General features: G+C 53.0%; 1 protein-coding gene across 1 annotated transcript in view; it reads left to right on the top strand.

Moving 5' to 3' along the window:
* The window catches only part of TSPEAR (thrombospondin type laminin G domain and EAR repeats), a 194,815-nt gene extending 182,525 nt beyond the window's left edge, over positions 1-12,290 (top strand). The window contains exons 10-12 of the mRNA XM_061423393.1: positions 8,136-8,323; positions 10,675-10,776; positions 11,682-12,290. Coding sequence (XP_061279377.1) covers positions 8,136-8,323; positions 10,675-10,776; positions 11,682-11,835 — 444 coding nt within the window. The 3' untranslated portion in view covers positions 11,836-12,290. The remainder of the gene's footprint in view (positions 1-8,135; positions 8,324-10,674; positions 10,777-11,681) is intronic.
* Positions 12,291-13,138: the final 848 nt, after the last annotated feature.

Here is a 13,138-nt window from a genome sequence, read left to right as displayed (position 1 = left end):
CAGACCTCCCCACCTCTCTCACCAGGAATCCTAGAATCTTCCTTTAGGTGGCAGACCACTTTAGGCTCCAACCCTTTGGCCTCACCATCTTGGACCAAAGGAGGTGGAAGCTGGGTGTGTCGGAAGGATGAGACTTCCGGCCTCCAGCTGCTGGGACTTCTGCTCCCTGAGCTGTCTGGCTGTGGGATCTGCGGTTACAGTCATCACGTGTAGACCTGGAGAGGAGGGGATGGGGAAGGGGAGGGGGCAGCAGTGGGCCAAGACTGGGGGTTGTTGCTAGGAGGAGCCACTGGCAGAAATGAGAACCAAGGGCAATGGGGTATTTCTGGCAGGGTGTGGGGTGAGGGCTGACAGGGTTTCCAAGAAGAGGGCCAGTGAAGCCCCCTGGGAAACCACTTATCAGGGCAGGGGAAGGACAGGCAGAGGAGCTGCCAAGAGTCATCAGTGGGTTTGAGGAGACAGAGAATGAAGCTGGGGTTTGTCAGAAAGGCAGTCTCCACCAAGAATGTGCATGCATGCTAAGTCACTTCAGTCATGTCCAACTCTGTGCAACGCCATGGACTGTAGCCTGCCCGGTTCCTCTGTCCACGGGACTCTCCAGGCAAGAACACTGGAGTGAGTTGCCATGCCCTCCTCCAGGGGATCTTCCCCATCCAGGGATTGAACCCAGTCTCCTGCATTTAGGCAGATTCCTTGCCTTTTGAGCCACCAGGGAAGCCCCAAGAATGTAAATGTCTGCAAATGAAGGAAGCAGCAGTCTGTAAGGAGAGTGTTGTGAGAGCGCCCCCAGTGGTCAGCCCCGGAAGGGACCCGCCCGTGTGCTCACCAGGGTCAGGGCACTTCCTCCTGTGCTTCTGGTTTGCCCTGTGAGGCTGGAGCTGGCAGTGAACCAGGCAGCCCAGGGAAGGCAAGGTGTGGAGGGGTCGCTGTACCGGGGGAGAGCTGCAGGGCACCCCAAAGTTGGCCGGGGAGTGTGCTGCCCCCTGCAGTCCCCCAGGAGCAGGCCCCTCTCCCACCTCAGCCGACTGCCCACAATGTCAAGGGCTGAATCCCCCAGGGTCCTTTGGGACCTGCCTGCCTTCTCCTGGCGGTGAGCCTGGTCCTGCCTCCCCAGGCACTCCAAGACCTGGGTTCTTTGCTCCATCAAAGCCAGAACCCAAGAGCCTCCTGCAACAAGCAATCTGCTGATCACTGGGAGCCCACCCACCCTCTAGGGCACTGTCAAGGGCTCCAGGTGCTCTGGCTGCCAAGTCCCAGAAGCACCATCCTCCCTCAAGGTGCTCCAGGCCCAGGCAGGCGCGATGCCAGGGGATTCCAGGGCAGGGCTCGGGGGAATTCCACTCAAAGAAGGGCGGGAAGGGTCCGCCCAGCCCAGCAGGTGCCAGGCTGCCTTGCTCCGGTGCCAGGCAGGGCTTGGCAGGGCTGTTTGATGTGGGAATTTCTTCTCTCCCTGACGTGTCCTTAATGCGCTCAGAATCCAGGAGTGGCCTGACAGCGGGGCCTCAGGCCAGCTCACCCCTGCCCAGGCTGGTGCAGCCCTGGGCTGGGATTCTCCCCATTTTACTTCCGAATGGGAGGAGCCCAGCCTCTGGCTGAGGGCGCAGGTGCGGGCCCCAGGCTTCCAGGGAAGCTCACGGCCAGCCAATGACTGGCAGTCAGTCGGGCCCCTGCCGGACTCTGCTAGCATCCGGCGAATAAAATATAGGACGCCTATTTCAATGTGAAGAAGAAAGCAATGGCAACCTACTCCAGTACTCTTGCCTGGAAAATCCCATGGACGGAGGAGCCTGGTAGGCTGCAGTCCATGGGGTCTTGAAGAGTCGGACACTACTGAGCGACTTCACTTTCACTTTTCACTTTCATGCATTGGAGAAGGAAATGGCAACTCACTCCAGTATTCTTGCCTGGAGAATCCCAGGGACAGAGGAGCCTGGTGGGCTGCTGTCTATGGGGTCGCACAGAGTGGGATAGGACTGAAGCGACTTCACAGAAGCAGCAGCATTTCAATGTGAAAACCAGATATACAACGAATCAGTTTTTAGTAAAAGCGTGCCCTTACACACAGACTGAAACATCATTTTAATCTGAAACTCAAACTGAATGAGGCACCCTGCACTTGCTGTATTGGGCGCCCCCACCCCACTGGGCACACAGAGCAGAGAGGTGAGAGCCCCTCTAAGCCATGCCCACCTGGATGCTCCTCCCCTCCCCAGCCTCTGGCCACGCTCCCGTCCTTCCCCCTGGGCTCGGGCCCTCTTCTCCCAGTTCCCAGGCCCAGACATCCCCTTTTACCAACCCTTGTCTGCAGGCCAACCCTTTCTTGCTAGGGCTCAAGACCAGTGAGCTGAGGGTGGAGTGGCTCGGGGCTGAAAGGAAGCTCTGGTAATCTGGGGAAGACCCCCTTCTCAGACCAGCCCTGGCCCTTTGTTCTGTGTGGGTGTGTACATGTGGAGGTGTGTGCATGTGGGTGCTTGCAGTTATGTGCACATGTACACAGATGCATGCGTGCAGGATTGTGTGTAAATCGCATCCATGCAGGTGTGTGCACATGTATACACAGGTACGTGCAGGTATGTACTGCGGTGCTCTTCAGCAAAGGACGGGGCAGAACCGGCGATTCACAGCCTGGCCACTCCCGTGGTTTCTGTGACCTGGTTGGGCTGGCACGTGTGGTGTGTGTCACTCTGCACACTCTTGTGGGTCTCTAACGTCGGTCCTCTGATAAGGCTGGAGGCCCCACGAGCCCGAGTGTCCCCCCAGGTCGGAAGTTGCGGCGTGGCCCCAAGGGACAGAAATAGTGCCACCTCCGAGCCACGGTAAGGAGAAGGTGCTAACCCAGGAAGGCTTCAGCCCAGCTCCTGGTCCGGCTGGGTCGGCGACGCCAGGTGCCCTCGTCCCTGTCCTTGTCCTCTGAGTCACTCTTTTAGCTTGAGCTCCCTTGTTTCCGACCCTCGGACGGGCCCAAGCGTGTTTCTCTGCCCCTCTCGCCCGCGGGGCGGGGGTGGGGTGGGGTGGGGGCGGGGGTGCGGTGGTGTCCCGGGCTCCGCACACCGGGCGGTAGAACGGGCAGCCGCGCCCTCTGCTGGACGTGGAGAGAACACCAGGCGAGCGGCTGGGAGGGTACCGGACCCGCGGGGACCAGGGGCCGCCGCTGGGCGGATTGCTCAAGCCGGAAAGGGACTTCCGAGGAGGGGTAGTCCGCAGACCCGTCCACTGCCGGTCGGAGTAAAGGAAAACAGAGCCCCTTCCCACGTGGACTGGGCATGCAACTGTCCCTCCAGCGTCGCTGGGCATCGCGGTGACCAGCTCTGGCCGGCCAGGACTACCTACCTCGGAGTAGGCACGGTATCCCCAGGAAGCAGCCGGGTCCAGAAATTGATCGCTGTGTGGTTTCTAGGCTCAATTCTTTGTACGACCTGAGCTGTTTCCAGATTTTCACTATTATGAATAATTCTACAAAAGCATCTCATACATGGTTTTCTGTGGGCAAATTGTTTTTACTTTTCTTGAGTAAAAACCCAGGAGTGGAATTCTAGGCCATGAGGTAGGCGGATGTTTAACTTCTGAAGAAATTGCCAAGCAGTTTTCCAAAACAGTTCTACCATTTCATACATTCCCAAAAACAGCGTGAGTGCCAGTCATCCCACACTCTAGCCAACACCCGGTTTTGTCTGTATTTTTAGTCTTACTTACAAGGTGTGAAGCAGCACCGCAGTGGTTTTTAAGTCACAGTCCCCTGGTAACTAACGATGGCACATTTCCACCCACCTGCTGGTTTGCCAGAGTCCCTTTTGCAAAATGCATATTCAAGTCTTTGCCCATACTTTAATTTTTTTGCCTTTCAGTATTGATATGTAGGAGTCCCTTATACATCAGGTATAAAACAAGTTCTTTGTCACATACATAGCCTTTGATCCCCTCTTTTTTGTATTAATTCAGTTTGTTGTGTAATTGTGTGCTTCAGCAATCACAATATACATGTTCAACTTACTGCAATCTATTTTTTATTGGAGTATAGTTGCTTTACAATGTTATTTTCTGCTGTACAAGGAAGTCCATCAGCTGTGGTATACATATATCCTGTCCCTCTTAGACCGCCCACCCCCATCCCACTGAACTAGGTCATCACGGAGCATCGAGCTGAGTTCCATGTGCTATACAGTAGCTTCCCACTAGGTATCTTTTTTCATGCATGGTGGTGTATATATATATCAATCCTAATCTCCCAGCTCATCTCACACTCCTCTGCCCCATCCCATATCTACACTGCAACCTATTTTTTATTTTTTAATTAACTGTGTGTGTGTGTGTCCGTTGCTCCGGAGAAGGCAATGGCACCCCACTCCAGTACTCTTGCCTGGAAAATCCCATGGACAGAGGAGCCTGGTGGGCTGCAGTCCATGGAGTCGTTAGAGTCGGACACGACTGAGTGACTTCACTTTCATTTTTCACTTTCATGCATTGGAGAAGGAAATGGCACCCCACTCCGGTGTTCTTGCCTGGAGAATCCCAGGGACGGGGGAGCCTGGTGGGCTGCCGTCTATGGGGTCGCACAGAGTCGGACACGGCTGAAGCAACTTAGCAGCAGCAGCAGCAGTGTGTGTCAGTTGCTCAGTCGTGTCTGACTCTTTGTGATCCCATGGACTGTAGCCTGCCAGGCTCCTCTGTCCATGGAATTCACCAGGCAAGAACACTGAAGTGGGTTGCCATTTCCGTCTCCAAGGAATCTTCCCAAACCAGGGACTGAACTCAGGTCTCCTGTACTACAGGCAGATGTGTTACTGTCTGAGCTACTAGGGAAGGCCTTGCGTTAATATGTTCAAATTTAAAGAATTTTTTAAATTTATATTGGAGTATAGTTGACTAACAATGTTGTGTTAGTTTTGGGTGTACAATCTATCTTTGAATTAATATTATACTTTACATATAATGTGATAACCTTACAACTACATGATCTCATTTATCCTTACCTGTCCATTGGGCTATTGGGAGCATGTATAAACTCACATGTCTACTTAAGGTACGAGCTCCACAGCTTGTCCTCTTGTTTGCTGTAAACAGTGAGCTGTCTTGACACCCAGCTCACCATTGCCAGCGCCCTCTGCGTGCTTCTCGCAGACTCTGTGCTTCTTGTGGAGTTTTACCCTCTTAAGCTTCCTCCAGGACTGCTCGTAAAGCAGGTCTGCTGGCAGTTCATTCTACCACTTTTATCTGAAAGTGACTTTACAGTGAAGGATGTTTTCACTGGTTGTAGAATTCTGGGTTCATGGTTTTCTTTCATTTCTTTTAAAGAAGTTTTTCCACTGACATCGAGCTTCAGCTGTTTCTGATGAGAGGTTGGGTACCACTGGCACCAGTGTCTCCCTATAGCAAATGTCTTTTTCCTCTGGCTGCTTCTGAAATCTTCTCTGTCTATCCTCAGATATTCAACATGATGTGCGGAGGTTATGGGGTGGGGGGGTTGTATTTATTCTGCTTGGGGTCTCTGATCTTGGATCTGTGGTTTGGTGGTTTTAATCGTATTTGGGGAAATTTTAGCCAACATTTAACTTAAATTTTTTCCTGCCTTATTCTCCTTTCCTTTCCTTCTGTGATCCAATTACACACACAGTTGTTGCTGTTCAGTCACTAAGTCATGTCCAACTCTTTGTGACCCCATGAATGGCAGCACGCCAGGCTTCCCTGTTCATCACCATCTCCCAGAGCTTGCTCAAACTCATGTCCATTGAGTCAGTGATGTCATCCAACCATCTCATCCTCTGTTGCCCCCTTCTCCTCCTGCCTTCAATCTTTCCCAGCATCAAGGTCTTCTCCAATGAGTTGGCTCTTCTCATCAGGTGGCCAAAGTATTGAAACTTCAACTTCAGCATCAGTCCTTCCAATAAATATTCAGGGTTGATTTCCTTTAGGATTGACTGGTTTGATCTCCTTGCAGTCCAGGGGACTCTCAAGACTCTTCTCCAACACCACAGCTCAGAAGCATCATTTTTTCAGTGCTCAGCCTTCTTTATGGTCCAACTCTCACATCCATACATGACTACTGGAAAAACCATAACTTTGATTATATAAACCTTTGTCAGCAAAGTAATGTCTCTGTTTTTTAGTAAGCTGTCTAGGTTTGTCCTAGCTTCATGCACTAGACTGCATTATATTATCATTGAGGCTCTGTTTACTTTCATTGTAAACATCCCCCCACTTTCTGTGCTTCAAATCAGATAATTTCTATTGGCGTATCTTCTAGTTCACAGATGCTTTCTTCTGGATTGTCTAGGTAGCTTTTGATCCCGTGCAATAGATTTGTGAATACGGGCATTTTGCTTTTCAGGTACAGGATTTCTATCTGCCTCCTTTTAGAGTTTTCATAACTCTCCAAATCTCCCCACCTTATTGTTGATTACATACATATTTGCGCATAGATTCTGATCACAGTTACTATAAAGTTTGTATCTGTTCACCCCAGTATTTGCGCTGTGTCAACCTATTTCTACTTGCTGTTTCTTCTCCTGATCATAGTCACATTTACCTGCTGGTTCCCCTGCTGTCTAACTCTCTGGTCAGTTCCACCAGCTGCTCAGCTGTTGTTTGTCCCTGGGTCCCTGGGGTCCTGTCCCCTGTGTGTGCACTTCAGGAGCTAAAATGGACTTGCGAGAAGTTAATAAGGAGATACTGGGGCCTCCCCTACTGGGAGTCCCTCCTTCCTAGGCTAGTCTCCTTTGGTTTCTAGACACTCTGCAAGCCCCAAACGCTAAGCTTGGGTCTGGACTTGTCTGGTCCTCCCCTTCCCCATGTACTCCCACCTCAGCGTCCCAGAGATGCTGGTCATAAACCTCCTTTTATTTACATGTGGGCCCATGTGTATGACAGCTCATGCAGTTCAAGCGAGTCCGCTCCCTCCACTTGAGTGCGAAGCCCATATGGCACAGGACCAGGAATGTCCTCAGAGGGAGAGTCAGACAAACGTGTTCAAGGGCCATCATCTCCCCTCCACTTTCTGCCTGCCCTTGGCCCTTCTCCAGAACCTTCAAGCAATTGTGTACATTTTTAAGTATTGTATCCAGTGCTTAGTCACTTCAGTCATGTCCAACTCTTTGTGACCCCATGGACTATAGCCCACCAGACTTCTCTGTCCATGGAATTTTCCCAGCAAGAATACTGGAGTAGGTTGCCATTTCCTATTTTCCTACATTGCCTATTGTATCCAGAGTTTATGATTATTATCAACAGGAGGGTCAGTCTCTCCATCAGTATCACAAGTCAAAAGTCAAGAGGCAAAACATTTAAAGACAATTTCAACGCCGAGTGTCCATCAGAGCTTCCGCAGCCCTCACCTGCTTGTGAGAACAGACAGAGTCAACCCCTTTCTGCTGACACAGGAACTCAGACCCCAGCAGCCTCATCAGGCTGTGGTTTGGAGTCCTCAGGAACTTTTGCACACTGTTCCACCAGCCACAGGCCCCTGTTTCGGGGAGCTTCTGTGTTATCCCCCCTCCACTGAAGCTGCCATCCCGTGTGGTCACTCCTTTGTTTCTCAGAACAGGGATGGATCTGGACTGGTCTGGTCCTCCCCTTCCCCATGCACTCCCAGCCCAGCATCCCAGAGATGCTGGTCATAAACCTCCTGGTGGGCCTACGTGTAAATCAGCTCATGCAGTTCGAGGTCTGCAGCCAAGGCTTGGCAGCCGGCCATTCATGTAAGTCCAGCCCCATGGGCCCATGCACACCTCACCCTCCAGGTTGATGAGTGATTTTGGAGGAGTAGCCTACACAGGATGGGACTGTCCAGAGAGCCAGAGGAGAGCCTCAGGCCAGGGAGAGTACGTAGTAAGTAACTCTGGAGGTACCTAGATGTTGCTTCTGAGTTCATAACTGGAGGGAGCAGAGAGGGCTCCCTGGAAGAGGTGTTATAGCAGTTGGACCTCCTCCAGGGCACACTGGGGCCTGGGAAGGGGCAGCACAGGCGCTAAGAAGCTCTCTAGGCAGATGGTCCTTTGGCCTTGGAGGAGGCTGGGAAAGGGCAGCACCCTCAAGAGGGGCGCCTGCTTCATGCCCGGAGTGCGGGGGCTGGCACCGCGTGGGTGGCCATCCTGAGGGTCTCTGCCCACAGCGTGCTCTCGGCTTCCCTCTCACGGTCCCAGACGTTTGGCGCCGCAGACTGGGAGGTTTTCCACATTGGGGAGAGGGTCTTCCTCGCCGTGGCGAACAGTCACCGCTACGACGTGGAGATGCGAGTGCAGAACGACTCCTACGTCATCAACTCGGTCATATACGAGCTGAACGTCACCGCGCAGACGTTCGTCCGCTTCCAGGAGATCCGCACCTGCAGGTACGCGGGCGGCGGGCGGCGGGCGGCCGGGGCGGGGATCCAGGGGCCCCGGTCCTACGACCTCTGAGGCCGCCCGGACCGCACAGCGCGCACCCGAGCATCTGTGGGGCCGCGGTGCCCACCCCCCAGCCCACAGGTGTGAAGCGGCCTCGCTGTGCACCCCGCAGACCTTCCACACGACCAGCTGAGTGACCACGGCTCCTCGCTGTAGCCTTGACTCTAACTGCTTTTAAAAGCTGTGGCTTGTGTGCTTGTTTTTAGAATTCAGGGTTTTTATTTTTTTAATGAAATTTGCATATGTATACAACCATTTCCAGGTGACTTTAGAACATTTTCATTACCTTGAAAAGAAACCCCACCCCTCAGCTGTTAGTGCCCTCCGCAGCCCCTGGGGCCCACCAGCCTGCTCTCTGCCCCTCTGGGTGTCCCCACCTGGACATTGCATTCAGATGTGTCTGGCTCCTTCTACTGGTCATTTTTTCAAGGTTCATCCACGTTGTACCTTAGTACCTCACTCTTCTAATGACTGAGTAATATTCCACTGTGTTTATTTATCATACTTTGTTTACTTTTCATCAGTTGATGGATACTTGTCTATTTCCACCATTTGACCAAATAGTGTGGTTCTGAAGGATTAAAAATATGCTTCACATTACTGTCAGCAGACTTACTGCCCTGATGCTTTGGAAGTCATGCCAGACCTTGATTTCCTACTGGGTTAAGCCCCAGCAGCTTCTGATGCAAGCCGTGTGGGCAGACAGTGCAGTCAACATTTTGCTGCAAAAGCAAAGCTGTGGGCCTTGGTTCCAGAACCAGTTACAGTTGGCAGAATGCTGCGTGTGGGACCACACGGCTGTGCTACCGGCCCCACCCATGCCACACTGCATGAAACCCCTCAGTGGGCATGGCCACAGTCACCACTTTTTCTTAATGATGAGTCACAACTGGCCATGGCTGGAAGTGGTGGAGACAGGATTCCAGATAACAGAAGAAGGAAGAGTCAGGAGCCCCAGGGCCCCCACTGGCCTTGCCCCCCTGCATGTCCCCAGGTACCTCTGTGGCCGACTCATGTCCAGGGTTCTGCTGGAGCTGTAGGCCAGCGCCCTCAGTGCCCCACTGAGAAGGAATCCAGGGTGAGTATCACCCAAGAGAGTGCGACTGTGCTGTCTGAACAGGACGTAACCCTGAGGCCTCTGGATGCAGAGGCACTGGCCTGGCCTTGGGCATCTGAGTGACTCCTGCAAGAATGCAGCCTCAGTTTCCTCATCTGTAAAGTAGGCCCGCAGTAATTAGAGCAGTGGCTGGGGACCACGGCTGATGCCCAGGTTGGCCTTCTGGAATAGACAAGGCTCCAGGATGTCCTTCCCAGAAGCCCTCTGTCAGATCCCTGAGAACTAAGATGTCTCTGAGCGCAGACTCACCCTTAGCAAGTTCAGGGGCGTTTGTTGAAAACAGGATGCAGTGGTCTGTTTGCAGTAAGAACCACAGCTTCCAAATTTAGGGGGACGTCTCTACGTTGGCAGACCCTGCTGGTACCTGAACTGGAGTCAGGGAAGAAGCATGTGACCTCACAGCTAGTGTCCTCAAGTTTTCGCCTCCAGGGGGCGCTGCAGACTTTTAGGGAGTGGCCACGAGTTTAGGGCTGTTCCTCTATTTCAACCTCTTCCAAGTGAACGACTTTTGCACCCGTGTTCACAACTTCACTGTTCGCTCTTGTTGCCTGGGTGTCCATAGACAGATGAGTGGGGTCCATTCTTACAGTAGAATATTGTTCAGCCTCAAAAAAGGACATCCTGACACCTGACTGCACGGATGAACCTTGAGGACATATGCTCAGTGACATAAGCCAGACACAGAAGGACAAATACTTTGTGATCCACTTACCCGAGGCCCCTGGAGGAGTCAGATCCGTAGGGACAGGAAGTAGATGGTGGGGGCCAGAGGCTGGGGGAGGGGATGGGGAGTGAGTGTTTCCTGGGGACAGAGGTTCAGTTTGGAAGGTGGAGAAATTCTGGAGGTGGATGTGGTGATGGTTGCATGTCAGTGTGAAGGTACCCAATGCCACTAAGCTTAAATGTCCATTTAAAAATGAATACAATAGAAATCTTTGTGTTATGTGTATTTTATTACAATTAAATGTTTTAAGTTTAAAAAGTGAACAACTAATTTGCATTTCCCTGGAATAGACCAACCGGTTGTATGACTGAGGAAACTGCTCCTCCTTCTGTGGATTTTGGAGGTGGGACCTAGCCCCCTGAATCCTGAGATTAGGGGGAGAACCAGCCGGACACCAACCCCCAAGTCCCCAGGCAGCATCTCCAGGTCCTAATTCTGCTCACTTGCTCCCGCAGTGCTCTGGACTGGGAGTTCTTCTCGGTGGGAGAAGATTATTTCCTGGTGGTTGCAAACTCCTTCGATGGAAATACCTTCTCGGTAAACAGTATTATTTACAGGTAAAGGCCCTGCCCCTGCTAGACACCTCGGTTCAGCTGGGTGGGCCCACCTTCCCCTTGAATGACCACGGGCTCAGAGCGAGTCACAGGTCATGGAGCCCTGTGGGTCGCCTGGCACTGGGAGCACCTGAGCACGGGCTGAGTCTGGGTCAGGCCCCCGGGTCAGCTAGGTGACCACTAGCCCTGCTGGCACTCACAACTTTGGGTTCTGGCTGGAGATGCAGTGAGAGGCCACACTAATGTGAGAGTTATTAGTGTGTTATCCTATTAAATGTTTCCAGCCAAGGCTGTGGTAGATCTCTCTATTTTCCACGTGTCCTTCAGTAAAATTGTACACTTCATCTTAGAGGCACCATGGCATTCTCGCGACCTTCCCTTCCAGGAGTTTTCCAAGTATTGTAAGCATATGTCCATTTTCATCTGTGTATCACAATTAACTGTTGTATCTGGTCATGCAACCACAGTATCTTATTAGTTTTAATAGTTTTCTAAAGAAATGTCTCATGGGAGTTCAAGAAGTATAACTATGTCTGCAAATAAAAGTGCCTTTGTGTCTGTATTTCTAATGTTTTTACTGTTGATCTAAGTTTCTCAGTTATCTAGAAATTCCAGGATGATCTTGAATCGTCTTGGACAGGGCAGGTACCCCCTTTCAGGCCTCAGTTTCCCTCTCTACAGGCTAAGGCCCCTCCTGGCCCAGCTCCTCGCGATTGGAACCTGGGGAGGTTTTGGGCCTGGGATGCATGGCCCCTCATACTGTGATGGTGGGAGAGGCAGGTGGGACCCTGGTGAGGGTCAGGGAGGGGTGGGGTGGGAGCCCCGGGGAGAGGGAGCAGCCCAGACACTCACTCCTCTCGCTGGGGCTGGCGTCCCAGCCTGGAAGCTGACAGCATCTCTCCCCGCAGGTGGCAGGGGTATGAAGGCTTCGTGGCCGTGCACAGCCTCCCAACCTTCGGCTGCAGGGACTGGGAGGCCTTCCGCACAGCGGCCGGCTCCTTCCTGGTCTACTCCAGCGCCAAGGAACCGCTGTCCCGGGTGCTGAAGCTGAGGACGGGGTGATGGGCTCAGAGCCCCAGGAGCTAGACCTACGTGGCCACACACCAGAACCTCACCAGGAACCCCCAAAACCTCTGGGGAGTAGGACAAGCCTGGGAGAAGCTGTGGCTTCCAGAGCCACCAACTCGCTTTCTCTGGCCTTTGTCCAGCCACGCCATCATCACCTAGACAACCATGGTGGCCAGATGGGTGGCTCTGTGAGCATCCAAGCTGAAGACCAGAGCTGCTCCTGCAACTCTGCTGTCCTGCAGGGATTTTGCTTTAAAGGAAAAGCTCATACAAAGTTTTACCTCAAAAACAGCAGGGACTGGTCACCTTCCCACAGCGTCCACCATGTGACCAGACACTCAGCTCTGGCTGGGGAGCCCTGACGCAGGGACCGGCTTTGTGCTGCCTCACATATTTGTACCAGCTATTTATTGTGTTCTGTCTATTTATGATGCTTCCTACAGAAAGTACTGCTGTGTCTGTGTGTTTCTGATGGGAACTAGACCCCCAGCGAGCGCAGCCCAGGGCCAGTGCACTCACTTGGCCACCTTGGCCTGACGTGCCCTCATGTCCCTGGTCACCAGCACGCCTCTCCTCTGCAGGAGCTTCTTCCTCCAGCCTCAGGTTTCCCACAAATGTGGTTGGGTAGGGTCAGGTCAGGAATCCCAAGCATGCGTGGCATGGGTCCAGTCTCCTCCCTGAGGCCACACCCATGGGAGATGCCTGGCAGATGGACCCTCATGCCTCTGCCTCCAGGCAGGCCTTCCTGGTCTCCACATGGCCTTATGGGTGTGCCAGATGGACTTGGAACGCCTCCTTGGGGCCAGCACTTGCCCAGCTCCTCCCGTGTCCAACTCCTGACCCTCCACTGGGCGAGGGCTTCCAGCCTCCTGGAGATGGATGGCAGGTGTGACGTGGCAACACTCTGGGAACCTGGGGAGGAGGATGGAGGTGCCATCACCACCAGGAAGTCCCCTGGGTGGAAGGGAGATCCTGCATGCCAGGAGATTTGCTGGGAAGGCCCTTGGGGTCCAGACCACAGGGCCGTAGCCAAGCCAGGCCTGTTCCATCAGCCAGGCCCACCTGCTCTAGGATTGGTTGCGAGAGCCAGGACCTCAGCAGCAGCAAGGCCCCTGCTTGGTTTAATGCTCTACTATTTCCATCTCAAATTCTCATTGGTTCTTGCACAGGATCACACAGCCAACGGGAGTCCTGGCTGTCTGTAGTCAGCTGCAGGTAAGAACTGGGCTGGCCCAACTACCCAGGAAGGAATCTGTGTGCATCTGCTCCCCCTCCATCCAGGCCAGATTTGGAGTCT

Source organism: Bos javanicus, chromosome 1, assembly GCF_032452875.1.
Source record: "Bos javanicus breed banteng chromosome 1, ARS-OSU_banteng_1.0, whole genome shotgun sequence".
NCBI classification, from domain to species: Eukaryota; Metazoa; Chordata; class Mammalia; order Artiodactyla; family Bovidae; genus Bos; species Bos javanicus.
The sequence above is the reverse complement of the archived record's forward strand: the minus strand, read 5'-3'. Positions and strand labels throughout refer to the sequence as shown.